We start from the raw sequence: 14,162 nt of genomic DNA on the forward strand, positions 1-14,162 counted from the left end.
TTACTAACTGCTTGAACTAGGAGTATTCTGACATACTCCCTGAAAAAGGAAAACCCAAAATCCATTCTAAAGTTGCTTCTGTTAAAGATTCTTTAACACTTGCTTAATTGTACCTCAAAGTTAGATCAATTACCTTCCGTTTGGGCACAGAGCCTATGTTCAAATGCATGGTACTCTTAATTTTAAAAGGTGTTTCTACAATCCTATTGCTAAGGACTTAGAACAGCTTCAGGGAACAGTCATCAGAAGAACAGATTTTTAGAAAGGACTCAAAGATATTCTGAGTATATAACTTTTCATGATTTTAGAATCATCCCAAATAGTTTATTTCTACTTGATCGTTCAACACTCACAAGTGAGATGATCTCAGAGCAATTCCCAAGGAAAACCACCTGTCCTCTACACTACATACACTCTGCCCAATAAGCTTCTTTTGTGTAGAGAAAAAGCTAAGCCAGATTTTTACCTTAATATCATAAAACCTTACTACTTTTAAATTCAAACATATCAGTAAGTTTAAAGTTGTTACCAGAGAGACTATGAGAACTGAGGAAATAACTGATGCGTGTTCTATGTGAAAAGATACTACACTCCCTGCACAGAAACACAAGAAGACATCAACAGTCGCTATTTCTCACATTCCCAGGAGGGCAACAAACTTCCAAACGCTAGAGACAGTGAACAATCCAGGCATTACTCATATTAAGATGATAGACTGACAGATACCACAGGAATGGGTAAAACCTTGTATTTGTCCTCTGACCTGAACACACAGGACAAACTGAAGCTAAATTTGGTATTCATTCAGCAACAAAGAATCAAAAACTGTTCATCAGTTTCTTCAGCTGAAACACTGAACCAAGCCACAGACCACCTCAGATGGATTGAGACCATAAATTTCCTGATGGTGAGCGTGAGGCTGGTTTCTTAAGGTTGAGTTAATGAGGTGAAAAACCAAACTTAAATATTACAGCTTTACCACCTTCTTCCAGGAAAAATAAAAAATAATAAAAACCAGGAGTCTACCTCAATATTTCTTTTTAGCAGCTCTCAGAACTTAAGTCAGCTTCTCCTGGTACAATCAACAATTCACCCTCTCACATCAGCAGCCAACTACAGTCCTAAATAAGAACAGCAATGTATGTAAGGATGCTACGTAGCTATCAATCACAAGAAATGCAGAACTATCAACTTACTAACACCCCTCCTCAGTTAACTCAGAGCTTTCAGCAGTCCTGCTCACTGTTCTGATCCCCAGAAAAACTGATTTTAACATCAGGACTTCCACACTACATTCAAACTTTACACATAAGTGAAAATGCACAGGGAACACAAAACAAACGCTTCCCTAGCATCAAATGGGCACAGAAAACTGAGTCTGATCTTTTAAGTTACTCCACAGTATTAGGAAAGGGCACAAAGCAGAACTTCAGATAATCTAACTTCTACTCCTGGCAAAGAGGTCACCTTGTGGGTTACTGGGCACTGTGGTGATGAGTCAATGTTTGGACTACATAACCTCAGTGGTCTTTCCCAGCCTTACTGATTCTATCCTACAATGTATTTGTAGGAATAAAAACTTATTCTGCCTACTCTTTTCCATATTGCTTTTTTCCTCCTCCTATACACACAAACATACACTCCTTCAAAACAGAAAAATGTTTCCACCAAAGCTGATGAACCTGAAGCCTAGCATTAGAATATTTCTTCAATTTTTACCATAAAGCTATCTCAGCTTGGCTTTTTTGGCTGCGTGTACTACAGCAATCCATCCTGAAATGCAAACAACTGTTCAGACCAGCTGAACCATCACCACACAGAGAGAGGTGCCCCACAGAGAGGAAAAAATAGAAATAAAATAAAAATCAATACCTCTTTAACAGAAGCAGAAGGTATGTATTTAGGTCACTTCAGCAAGTTTTAAACTGCACAAGAACGATTTTAGGGGATGTTTATCAATAACTGCAAGTTATGCCTTGACAAAGATTGCCATCCTGTATACTACAGAAAACATTAGATGCTAAGCAGTACAATCATTTAGAAGACATGTCTCAAGCTAATTTCTGAGTCTCATTTACTCGTAGCAGTCACACAAACAACATATGCTTAAAAAAACACAGGTACAGATGTAGTCTATACAATTAATGTAGGAAACATCCGTCAAGAAAGCACTGTTCATTTCTAATACACGAAAACCTCAGTTTAGCAAATTCCATGCTAGTAACAAACTGGTATAAGAACTACAACCCCACACGTCTTTCAACTCTTTCACAGCAATCATTCTTTACAACACCTTCTGCTTTCAAGGACAAAAAAAATCTCTGCCTGGAGAAACCACAAAAAAAAAAAGAAAAATAAACAAAGAGTCAAAAAGTTCACATATATTAACAAGCTTCTTCCTCACTATTTTTTCCAGATAAATATCTTCCTTCCCTTTCCTAAGCTCTTTAATGAGGTGTTACATGAAACAGAGCAATTACTTGTCAAGTAGGTCAGAAGCCCACAACTGGGCATTTCAGTGTTAAGGAACTGAAGTCGAACTAATTAAACTGAAAGAAGCTCAAGTCTCTTCTTGACACAAGTTGAGAGAAGGAATTCATTTCTTCTGCTTCCTATCAGTCTGAAATATGGGCAATGGAAGTTTTAGGAAGTTCTTCTCCAGTATCTCACAGATACACTCATGCCATATTTCTCCTCTTTCCCCCTAAAAAAAAAAATGACCCTCCCTGTTTTGCTATTAGTAGCTGTGTACAGACCTGGCTATCTTCAGAATTATAAAGCAAATGCCTTATGCAAGTGACTGCCGAAGTAAATAACGCCTTCTCCAAACACGCAAGCTTCACTGATAACAATAACTTCTGAAGTGTCCTTCTCTACAAGTCCGAAAGGGCAGATTTTGGCCTCGTGTTTATTGGCAGCGTGACAAGGAACACAGCACGGTATTTCGAATTTTGAGTTACTTTGGCTAGCAGCTTGGAAAGTCTAACAAACTGAAAACATATTCACGCTGTGAACCTGAAAAATAACAGAATTTCATAACATCATTTTACAGTTGTTTCACAGTAGAAAAAACAGTCAACTTTATAAACAAAATGACGCTAGCAGCAACTAGAAATTAATAGGTGTTAGCCCAGAGATCACTTCAATTTTTGAGCTAGCACAGGAATTTCTTCATAGAAGATGCTTCAAGAAATTAAAGGATATTAATATAGCTAAAAAGGAAAATTAATCTCAAACAATAACTGGAGAGTAAGTGACAATGAAACATGCCTTATTGCAAAACAGGATACTTATTGTTGTGTATGGAAGCCATTTCAACAAAGCAAGCCACCTATAACACAACTCACATCAGCGAGAGAAGATCTTGGTAGTAGAATTCATCAGTACTTCACTTTCCTAACAAATTCCAGTACAGTGCTATGCTTCGTAACATTTAAGTAGAATATATTCCGCAGGAATAGAATTTAAACATCCAGAGCAGTACATAGGAATTGTTCTATTCACCCTTTTAGACCTCCAGTAACTATTTGCTGTTTGTTAGCCATTATATATATATATATATATGCATTCATAACACTGTCCAAAAAGCTTCAGTAAGTGTTAAAAATCAATTCAGCTTTTGTGACATTGTCATCCTTAAACTATTTCCTTACTCAGCTTCAGGTTTCCTAAAGCCAACTGGATGTCAGATGCTTCCAAAAGAAGTAGCCAAAAAAACCCAAAACAAAACAAAAACCACCAACTAATTTCTCCACTTTTCTAAAAATGGGAAACACTCTGATTTACAGCATACAAATGATCACTCGTTTCCTAAACTGATGCTTTCACTTTCTCAGATCAACGTGAGAAGTGATTCAGAAAGCTGTGAAGGCACAGCAAAGGGCCCCAAGGGAGCAGCTATCACCAAAGTCCTGGCAAAGGAACTACGCAACACTTGAAAACACTCTTGAGTTCCCAAGTTAGTCAGTAAGGATCTCATTCCATTTTTCAGCAGCTACCTCCTCAGTCTCTCACCTTCAACAGCATAAAAACAGTAATGCTTTTACTGTCTCGGCAGGTAGGAAGGGGAAGATAAATCTGCTTACCTATGGTAAAGGTAAAAGGCTCTAAATTAATGCATTATATCCAACCAGTGCATGGCAACTCTAAGACACTCAGACGTATGAAGAAAGAAAGAAAAAAAAAACAGCCCTGCCCCCATCAAAAGTCACAATAATCAGACATCATTTGCACCCTCCCCTCCCCCCTCTTTAGCAAGCTTCACCAGAGAAACTATTCTAGAAATCACATAGCATAACTCTTCCTTGCTCCTGGATAGCATCTTTAGGCAGAAGTGAGACTTCAAGATTAGAGTAGCAAGATGACAAAAGAAAAAGAAGGCTGTTGCTTTATGTTGAATGAGTTTGGGAAAAAAACTTTTCCAAGTTCTACAGCTGTCAATACAGGAGCTTCTACTTGTATTTAGCCTAATGTTTTTTTTTTTAAACTCTACATAGCAATTTATAGTAGGACATTAAGCAACTTCTCCAGCAATTAGTTGGCTCAACAACTGCATTTCTGAAAATTACAGCATTTTGCTTTCAGTCCCTAGGATTTATGTTATGTAGCTATTATTTCTTAGTAACAGGACTTCACTGTGTTCCAAACTAACCAGCCTAAAAGATCATGAAATGGAACAGCTACTTTGGATGCTTTTCCTAATACAATGAAGTCACAAGTGCCAAGACTGGCACAAGCCTAAGAAATTATTTTCTACTCAGAATGCCGAAAAAATGCATTTACCTATCTTAATGAATCGACAGGGGAACATCTGCTCATCAATTTTATGCTTCAAGGTGAATGTTTCTTTGTTATAATCATTCTTTAAGCCACTGTGGGAAAAAATAAATAAGGTTACTAAATCTTACCTTGTATTTTAGAACTAGCTAACAAATGCAATCTAGGTCATGCCTGAAATGCGATGCTTGTTTCACATTACTATAAATCATAAGTATGCATGCTGGACCAATGCCTGGACTGCTATCCACCATCTTATCTCCCTGGGAGGCAGCATTGGTTAGTGGTTTTGGGGGTGGAACTGACAGCAGATCAATGCTGCTTGCGTGCACCAGTGACCCTGTGACTTCAGCAAGCAATCTGAATTGCACTTTTCTGTTCGAGATGGAGACAACCCAACTCCCAGAATTATCACACTGCCGAAGTGTTTTGTGATCCACTTATGAGCAACACTTTATAAAAACTATTTAGTATAACATCAAAAATCTTAGGTCCATTTGTACTGAAGATGTATCTACAGATCCCAAAATACAGATTTTAATTAAACTTTGGTACAAGCAAAACAATACTAGGTATCACTAATTACTACACTACTAAAAGCTCTACCCCAGAAAATTCCAGCAGCAATAAAGCTAAATTGCAAGACTGATCTACTTAAAGAGGGGGGAGGGACAGGGAAAACTGGCTAGAAGGACACCTGCAAACGAAGAATGTCACATGTTTCTGCGTGGCTAATTTACTTGACTAAAGATGACGTACATTTCCTGGAGGTGGAGTTTCCTTCTGTAGGCCTCGAAAAATAGATTGGTTCTTGCTACTCATCTTGTGCTCCTAGATATTTAAATCATTCCCCTTTCTGAAAAAAGAGACCTTAAAAGGCCCTTGCAAATTTACATTAGCGATTTCTCAGAAGCTCACAATAAGGCCTCAACAGCCCAAAGGCTCTTTCATTAGTCCTTACTAGCATAACTAGAAATCAAACTAAAGAAAAAAAAAAAAGGTTTTCTATTTACTGATCTGATTTGTTTATTTGAAGCTAGACAGAGCAGCTGACTGGTTTAGATCCTTATTGCTGCAGTGAGGCTCTTGACATAGGTAGGCTACTTGTGCTTTTAAAAGCTTCTTAAAGTTACCCACACCTGGGGAATCATTTATATTGTGCCTCAGGCACAAGGAAGAAAGAAATCACAAATCCAATGTTGCATCTTGCTCTCAGGTCTTTCAAGCCTCCAGGAGCACATTCTCCACAAATTCTGTGGTTAGAGCAAGCTAAGAAAGGTTTTCTGCAGCAAGTGTTGGGCTTGTTGCTCTCTGACCTGACCATAAACACAAGGGCAGCTAATTTCAGGATCACAACAAGAGCTCTTTTACACTGTTAACCACCTATCTGCTTGGCAGTGAAGGGGAAAAGCATTTTGGTCCAGCCTTTATGATTATCATAGCTGATAAAATCACATCTTACCTGGATAAGAGATCTGTCATGTTTTCCTCATTCATCCCACCAAAGACTTTAAATTTCTTTAAATTGCAGACATGTGTTTTTTCATATTTGCCAAACGTGATACTCTGGACTATGGCAGGTCTTTCAAGTTTCAGAATCAAATACTGTGGAAGAGATAATAGTGAATTTCAATATTAAAGCAAAGGCTGCCTTCAAATATTCTGTTAACAAAACAAAAAAATTAAGGTGAGCCGCCCCCATTATTCCTGCTTATTTCCAGCAAAAGCTTTTTAGGAATATTACTTTTTAAAAAGTCTGTCCAGGAAAAAGATTGGGTTTAAGTGCCTATTTCTAGTATTGCTATTCAAGGCTTACAGACATTCCTTCAAGTTGGATGCAAGACTTCCCAAAATCTAGCAAATAAGATGGATCTAACAAGAATGATGACCCAGACGCCCACTAGAGCCTGAAACGAAACCTAAACTGAATGCACAATTAGATAAATACAGTATGTTCCACACGCTAAGAGAACATCAAATACTTTTCCTCTCTAGGCTGACACTATTTCACCACTGAATACAGACTAAGCTCGATTTTGTGGCTAATGTAGGAGCCAACTGCTTATTATGCATCCCAAATAAAACCTAACCACTTAACTGACAATAAAGGGGCCTTACACATGAAATGATGAAAGTGTTCTCCTTTGTAAACATTTGCTCCTCCTAACACAGACATCCCCCAGAAGTGTAGGGATCAAGTCAGCAGATTATTTACATTCAGACCACAGCTATCAGCTTCCCAGCACTGCTGGAGCAAAAGATCTCTTCCATTTGAAAAACGTACACAGAATTTTTGCATCATTCATCTGGAACCATTGAGCACCCCAAGTTTATTTAACCCTTCACTACAAAGTAGGCCACAGTGGAGGAACTCCAGAGACATCCTGCTTCACAGAATACAATGAGATTCATAACTGAAAACAATGTTTAATTTTCTTGTCTGATTTCTCAGAAATAAGCAGCACAGCAGACAAACTGAGACTAAGAGCAGAATCAAAATTACTCATCGCTCTGGATTTGGTTACAAAACCTTACGATCAACACTACACTTCCTAAGCAAACAACCAATGTGGTGTGGAACACCTCCCCTGCAGGCACTGCCGGTGGCCCTTTTTCCAGAAAGCAGTACTGCCAAAGCACACACGATGCAGTATTTCAAGTCTTTCAACCACACTTATCTACACGGTGTTTGCATGCATGTGACTGCTCCGGCAGTCTATCAGCAGAAAGCAGCAACTTTCCACGAAGTGCTGTAAAGACTACCCTCCTTGTGCTAAGCAGCTCCACCAGAGGAACAATCTTACCTTAGAACGGCACTTCTCAGTTGAGAAACAGAACAAGGTTTTCCCATATCTTTAGGGAATCTCATCTCTGTCCTGCCATGGCTTTACTCTATAAAGCAATTAATTCTGAGCATAAGAGCACCAGTGATGATGTTTTAGAGAGCATCAGGATATGCAGGTGATCTCAAGTATCGGATCTTACTACAAAGGAGACAGGAGAGCTGGCTTGGCCAACTAGGGAAGTGTGAGCTGCAGGCACAGGGAGCCCCTGGAGATGGCTGGTCTAGATGATCTTAGTGGTCCTTTCCAGTTTAATGATTCTATGACTTACAAAGAGCTTAAGCTTAGGAAAATACTCCACAAGCAGCAGTTATCTTGAATAATGCAGATGGGTACCTTTTAAGGATAGAAAGAAATTACGGCCAAGGATGTTTCCAGCAATGAAGAAAATAAGTCCATATCAGCGACAGAAAAATGCTTTGGTGCTTTTCCAAACATATTTTTTTCCATTAAGTATTTAAAAGAAAGCTGCTTAGTTTTGTGCCACTCATCTGGACATCAGAACATAATTTCAGCTAACTAGCAGAAAGCTAAGCTTCTGTATCCAAGTAATTTCCAAACTTTGGAGCAAAAAAGAGTTTTATACAGAAAACAAATTTTTAAGACAGAAAAAAGGAAGGGATGAGTAAGGGGACGGTCCTGTAGCATGGCAGTACTTGACACAGAGCACAGCCAGTTGCCAGAACAGACAGTACACAACAACATCTAAGAGCTCCTCCACCATCAGATCCTCCCTACAGATTTCTCCCACAGCTGAACAAGTGACATCAGCACTGCTAACATCAGCAACTGCATTTCTTAAATCTTGCTGAAATCACAAACCTCCTGCTTGGAGCAGGAAGGAATACTTTCCCATGTGCTCTGCAAGATACGCAAAAGCTTGACATAAACTTCATCCTGCGTTATTAGATTCGTGCTCTAAAATACTAAGTAAACCAGGAATGCAGATAAATCCTTTCCAAAAGATGTCTAAAGCAGAGTAAGGCACAGCAATTGCTCCACACGGCCAGCAGTTATTTTTGAAGGCTACAGACAGCCTTCCTTCCTGCTCCCACACCTCCCAGCACCTGCTGAGTCACACATAGATTTAAGGACATCAACACAGAAACTGAAGACTGGTATGGAACCAGAAGACAAGTGTTCCTCAATGCCTGTGGCCAAATACCTGAACCCAGCAATGCTTTCTGTAGTTTTTATATACACAGGTTGCTCTGAAAGTAATGCTTCTTATTCGTTCCCATGGAAAATACAAGAGACACAAAGGGCAAAATAACACTATTCAATTGAGCAAATTCTCAGCTACAAAGCACTATTTTTCAGCAGTCATTACCATTCACTATGCATTTTTGCCAGCAAGAAGCAAGAGCCTACGTGCCACACAGGCCTAATAAAATAGGAGGCATTACTTTCAGAGCACCCTTTGTATAAAAGTATACGTGCATGTAAACACACACACAAAATACAAAAATACAGATGCAGCTTTTAATCTAGGCAGATTTTGCATATATACAAAAGATATATACACACAGAGGCCACTGTGAGTACAAGCTACAGATCTCACACACTTGAAAATGTACGTGTATATAAATACATATATATATACATACACATATATACACACACATCTCCTCAAGAACTGCAAACAGGTGGCAGCAGGGACATTTTTGGACTGTTACTAGGATTTTAAGTGTCACAGACTATCCTCTACAGCTTTCAAAGGTTTGATCTCACATTTCTATTACATTATGAAGATATCTGAAGAGAAGACATTTGAAGAGAACAAGTCTATGAGGTTTCAGGCAGACACACACATATATATATATATGTATACAGTTACATAACACTTTTCAGTCATGCTGCCATAAGCAGAATCAGTGCACTTAACACTGGAGTATTCAGGAAGTATTCCAACAATCCAAATTACAAGCTTATTTGCTCATTAGAAGCATGGCATACTGACACCGCTTGGAGCAGCTGCACAAAAAGCTTCAAACTACCACACTTACAAACAAGATGCTAGATTGCATTAGAAGAGCAAAACTTCTGCTCCATGAGTAAGCATGTCAGTAAGTGAAGATGCACAAAGAGCAGAGCATGGCACCTCAACAGCCAGTTAGGTGCACCCAAGAATACAAATGCAACCCTGTCACACTGGGAGCTGCAATCAGTTCCAAACTTTTTTGAAGCTCTGGTCCATGCTACCATTTGATGACAACCACATGCACGCTCCTGCATCACACAACTGAGTATAAATTTTACAAATGTGTTTTAAATTAGTTGCTGATATGATCTACAGTAGGACACAACTCAGGAGTGGAAAATCGCTCTTCTCAGATGCAAAAATGAAACTAATTGTTTGTAGAATGTTAGTGGCTTTCTCCATGTGCTCTTTAACAGCTCAGAATCTGCACCTCTTCATTAAAGAAAATGAAACTGATTCCAAACTGCACTACACAAGATGCCTGTGCACAGACTCAGATTATATTATGTTGACTTATTTTTTTCTTTAAGCATTTCTGTTTATCAACCACTGCAATACAGCACTACACACACTTCTTATTAGGGAGCGATGAAACTTATTTTGTATTTGAAAATAAAAGCAGAAAATAATCAAAATACCTGACAGGATCACTGGCCATTACACAAACTTACCCATTGTTTTTGTAATTAAGTTTGTCCTTTTGTTCTGTACATTATTAATCATGCCATGAGGGGAATTCAGTGTTCTGCATGCAGCCTCCTGAGCTAGACCATCACTGGAGCCACCAGGATGCACATTTAGAACAGAGCCACAGTCTTCAGCACTACAAGCCTTTCTGCTTCACACTTCCTATGTAAGCCTAGAACTAGTTCAAAAATAGAACTATCAGCCCTCTTCTGCCTGAATAGGTTACTACATAACAGGTTTGTTATTGAATATATAATTTCTGGGTCATTCTATTTCAAGACCCAAGAAAGATATCTAGTTTAATAAACAGAAAAACAGCTGTCATATGTATTTCCTTTCACTGGCACTCATTCATAACTCCCGGCTTTCATGGCTGCTAGAATGATTTAACTCTAGCATACCCATACAGTTAGAAAGACTCTTTATTATATACAGCCAGAGAACAGCATTTCAAATATTTATACTTCCACTTTCATTTTCTTTCTTTCTTAATAAACTTTCCGTATACACTTCACCACGCTCACTATAGAGATCTGCTCTGAGACACTGTATGAACCCTGAAGTTCACGTATGTTCTTTTGACTCATGCTTATCCTAGCAAGAGGAATGCTCTGACAGAAAGCTGTCAGTAGAGCTTTTTTTCACTCAGCTGGGAAAATGAATAACTCAATACTTAGGGACTCACTCATATTTTCACCAGTGGCAAATTAGTAAACTCTTACACAAAGGTGAGATGCACTGATGAGACAAATCAGCCATTAGGGTTGCAGCTTATTAAAATACCCCCCAGCATGTGCCAATGAGCCTGAACTGCACTAGCCCATGCTAGTGCATGCTAGTTGTGTCTAGGAAAGTTGTATTTTACCAAGCTTTACAGCATTTCCTATCCCAGACCATTATGGCCACCCACGTATTTTAACAAGAGTCACTGTACAAGCAACCAATTCGTAAATGAAGAAATGCCAAGACAAAAACCAGAAAATGCTTTATAACTTCATTTTCCGTAAGATGTTCAACATTTATTTTGGACATCAAAAATCACGTGGATTTTATTTCTGGAATATGAAATAGTCAGAAAGCAACCAATCTCCCTCAGCCTCTCCCCCCACCACACTTATTATCTGGTTAACTATTATTTCAACTGAAGTTCTCCAAGCTAAGATTCTACCTTTAGAACTTCATCAGTTTATGAGAATGAGTCTGTGTATAGTCTGTCTATAACTTTTACCTGCATCAAAATGCAGCAATCTTTCACTGCTGGAGGTGTGAGAAGTATCTATTTTGAGCAAAACATAACCAAATCTGAAGTTCTTTGATAGAGACATTAACTTGAAAGTTTCTTCATGTGCACAGCAATAGTAGAAGCTACACCCTTCACGTAGAGGTCTCTTCTGCAAATGTTCATTTCCTAATCCTCCTTCCCAGCTGTTGTTACAACAGGTAAGTTCATACCAGCAAATATGCTTTAAACAAGTCACTGAACTCTTAGATAAGAAGCATGAGAGTTAGCTAAAACACAGATGCAAAGACATCTCTCTTACGCTGTGTTCAGGATTGGCCTTACTGAACAAACAAGCAACTGTACAGCTTTTTGTTTTCTTGCTGTTGCATGCAGAGATTCAAGCAAGAAGAATCCCGTGGGACTGTCTTTTCCACTTGGGCAGACAGGTTGGTTTTTTTGCATTTTTGTCTTTAAAGAAAACAGAATAAAACTGAGACACTGTTTTAGTAATCTCAGTTGCCACTATCTGCATACCTCCTACACACATTTAATTCTCCAATCAAAAGTTTGGTTTAAATTACTTGCTTAGCATGCAGGGCAACACCCAGTTCTCCAGGGCTGGATGCAGAAGATGTACAGTAACATCTTCATTCATTCCATGCTCAGTACATGCAAAAGTGATGGAAATATCTCCCAGATAAAAACCACATGAACTTGATCAAGCAATTCTGATTATTCTCTGCTTATTCCACGTTCTTGGTATAACTTCAGTCACAGCAACCCCCACTATCAACACGAGCTGAGGGAATGAAAGGATTGAGTACAGCCCTGCCAAAAGGGACCGGGGGGTGCTGGTGGATGGAAAGCTGAACATAAGCCAGCAATGTGCCCTCGCAGCTCAGAAAGCCAACTGTATCCTGGGCTGCATCAAAAGCAGCGTGGCCAGCAGGGCAAGGGAGGTGATCCTGCCCCTCTGCTCTGCCCTGCAGAGACCTCACCTACAGTACTGCATCCAGACGTGGAGTCCTCAGCACAGGACAGACACAGACCTGCTGAAGCGTGTCCAGAGGAGGGCCACCAAAATGATCCAAGGGATGGAACACCTCCCCTGAGAGAACAGGTTGAAAGAGCTGGGGATCTCAGAGAAGGTTCCAGGGAGATCTGAGAACAGCCTTTCAGTATCTAAACAGGGCTAGGAGAAGGAAGGAGACAGACTCTTTAGCAGGGTCTGTTGTACTAGGAAATGGTTTGAAACTAAAAGAGAGGAGATTTAGATTCGATACAAGGAAAAAGCTTTTTATGATAAGAGTAGTGAAGCATTGGAACAGATCGCCCAGAGAGGTGGTTGAAACCCTGTTCTTCAACACATTTAAGGTCAGGCTGGACTAGGCTCTGAGCAACCTGATCTACCTGTAGGTGTCCCTGTTCATCGCAGGGGAGTTACATTAGATGACCTTTAAAGGGCTCTTTCACCTCAAATGATTCTGTGAACTTGCATTGCTGCTCGTCGGCATTAACCATCAAATGGGAATACGGTAAAGCATCCAGCCACACGAAACACATTCCCATTTCAGAATCAGTTTGAAAACAGAACAAAATATTCAGGATCACCCCAAAAACAAGACAGCAGAATTATGAACACCTCACATGAAAAACCCAGTCTGAAGCTACAGCACAATCAACCTTGCCTTCTGAATGCATAAGAGAACTCAAAGGAAAAAAAAAACAAATGCTTTCTGAACAAAACAAGGTGAAGGATGGCACAGTTTGAGATGCAATACATGCTCAAAACCAATTACCCTGCAATCAATGTGTACTAGACAGATTAAAACAGCTTCAAGCTATGAATGGAATTCCCATGCTGTTTAACAAAAATAAGATATGTTTAAAAAAAATATCAAACAAGCAGTAGATGCAAATCAGTTGTCAGAAGCAAGTTTACAACATTAACAGTATTGATAACATAGCTCTTTCTCCCTTATTAGAAAACACTTTCACAAACAACAGTACATAATACTATCAGGAAAATTAGGATGAAAGCCTTTCAGTTGGATGAGATGACCCCCACTGTGATACGGAGCTGCCAGTTGTACGGATTTTCAACATACCTACACAGCATAGCAGCAAGATTTACCTACAGGAAAAATCCAGAGACTTAACCTCATGAGGAGTATCTGAATTACATGTACTTATTGTATGTACAAGTAGGTAGAATAATTTTGCATGAGAGATACTCTGCTGCACATCAGTACTTGAACTCGGGACTTTAAAAACCCAGCATAACAGATACAGGAGAAGCTGAGCAAATAGTACCAGTGTAACCACTCTCTTTATGCTAGATCTGTAATGCTTTTATTGAAGGAAAAATCGTAAGTTAACAGATAAGTATATTTTTCCAGATAAGAAAACAACTTAATAATAAAAAGGCAAACAAGAAGCTAAGAATCAATACAAATTCTTTTTAATAAGGCGGTTAATCAGAAGACGAGGTGACTTTCACATCTATAAAGATTCTACATTTCTAAATGTGCTATTAAAGGAAACAAACACAAGCTCCTTAGATCAAGGATTCAAGGCCAGCAGTCTACAGCAGTTTCCAATAGCGCTGACAAAGGGGGACCCACATGCCTCATTAGCAGCTTAATCTAACCAT

At 39.1% G+C, this 14,162-nt stretch overlaps 1 protein-coding gene across 4 annotated transcripts in view; it reads right to left on the reverse strand.

Moving 5' to 3' along the window:
• Positions 1-14,162, reverse strand: part of MKLN1 (muskelin 1) — a 97,814-nt gene that overhangs the window by 67,848 nt on the left and 15,804 nt on the right. For all 4 annotated transcript variants that reach the window (XM_031609737.2, XM_031609736.2, XM_031609739.2 and 1 more), the window contains 2 exons: positions 6,239-6,381; positions 4,783-4,871 (listed from right to left, as the gene is read on the reverse strand). In XM_031609737.2, coding sequence (XP_031465597.1) covers positions 4,783-4,871; positions 6,239-6,381 — 232 coding nt within the window. The remainder of the gene's footprint in view (positions 1-4,782; positions 4,872-6,238; positions 6,382-14,162) is intronic.

The sequence above is a fragment of the Phasianus colchicus genome, chromosome 1 (assembly GCF_987193195.1).
Source record: "Phasianus colchicus chromosome 1, bPhaCol1.hap1.1, whole genome shotgun sequence".
Lineage (NCBI taxonomy): Eukaryota > Metazoa > Chordata > Aves > Galliformes > Phasianidae > Phasianus > Phasianus colchicus.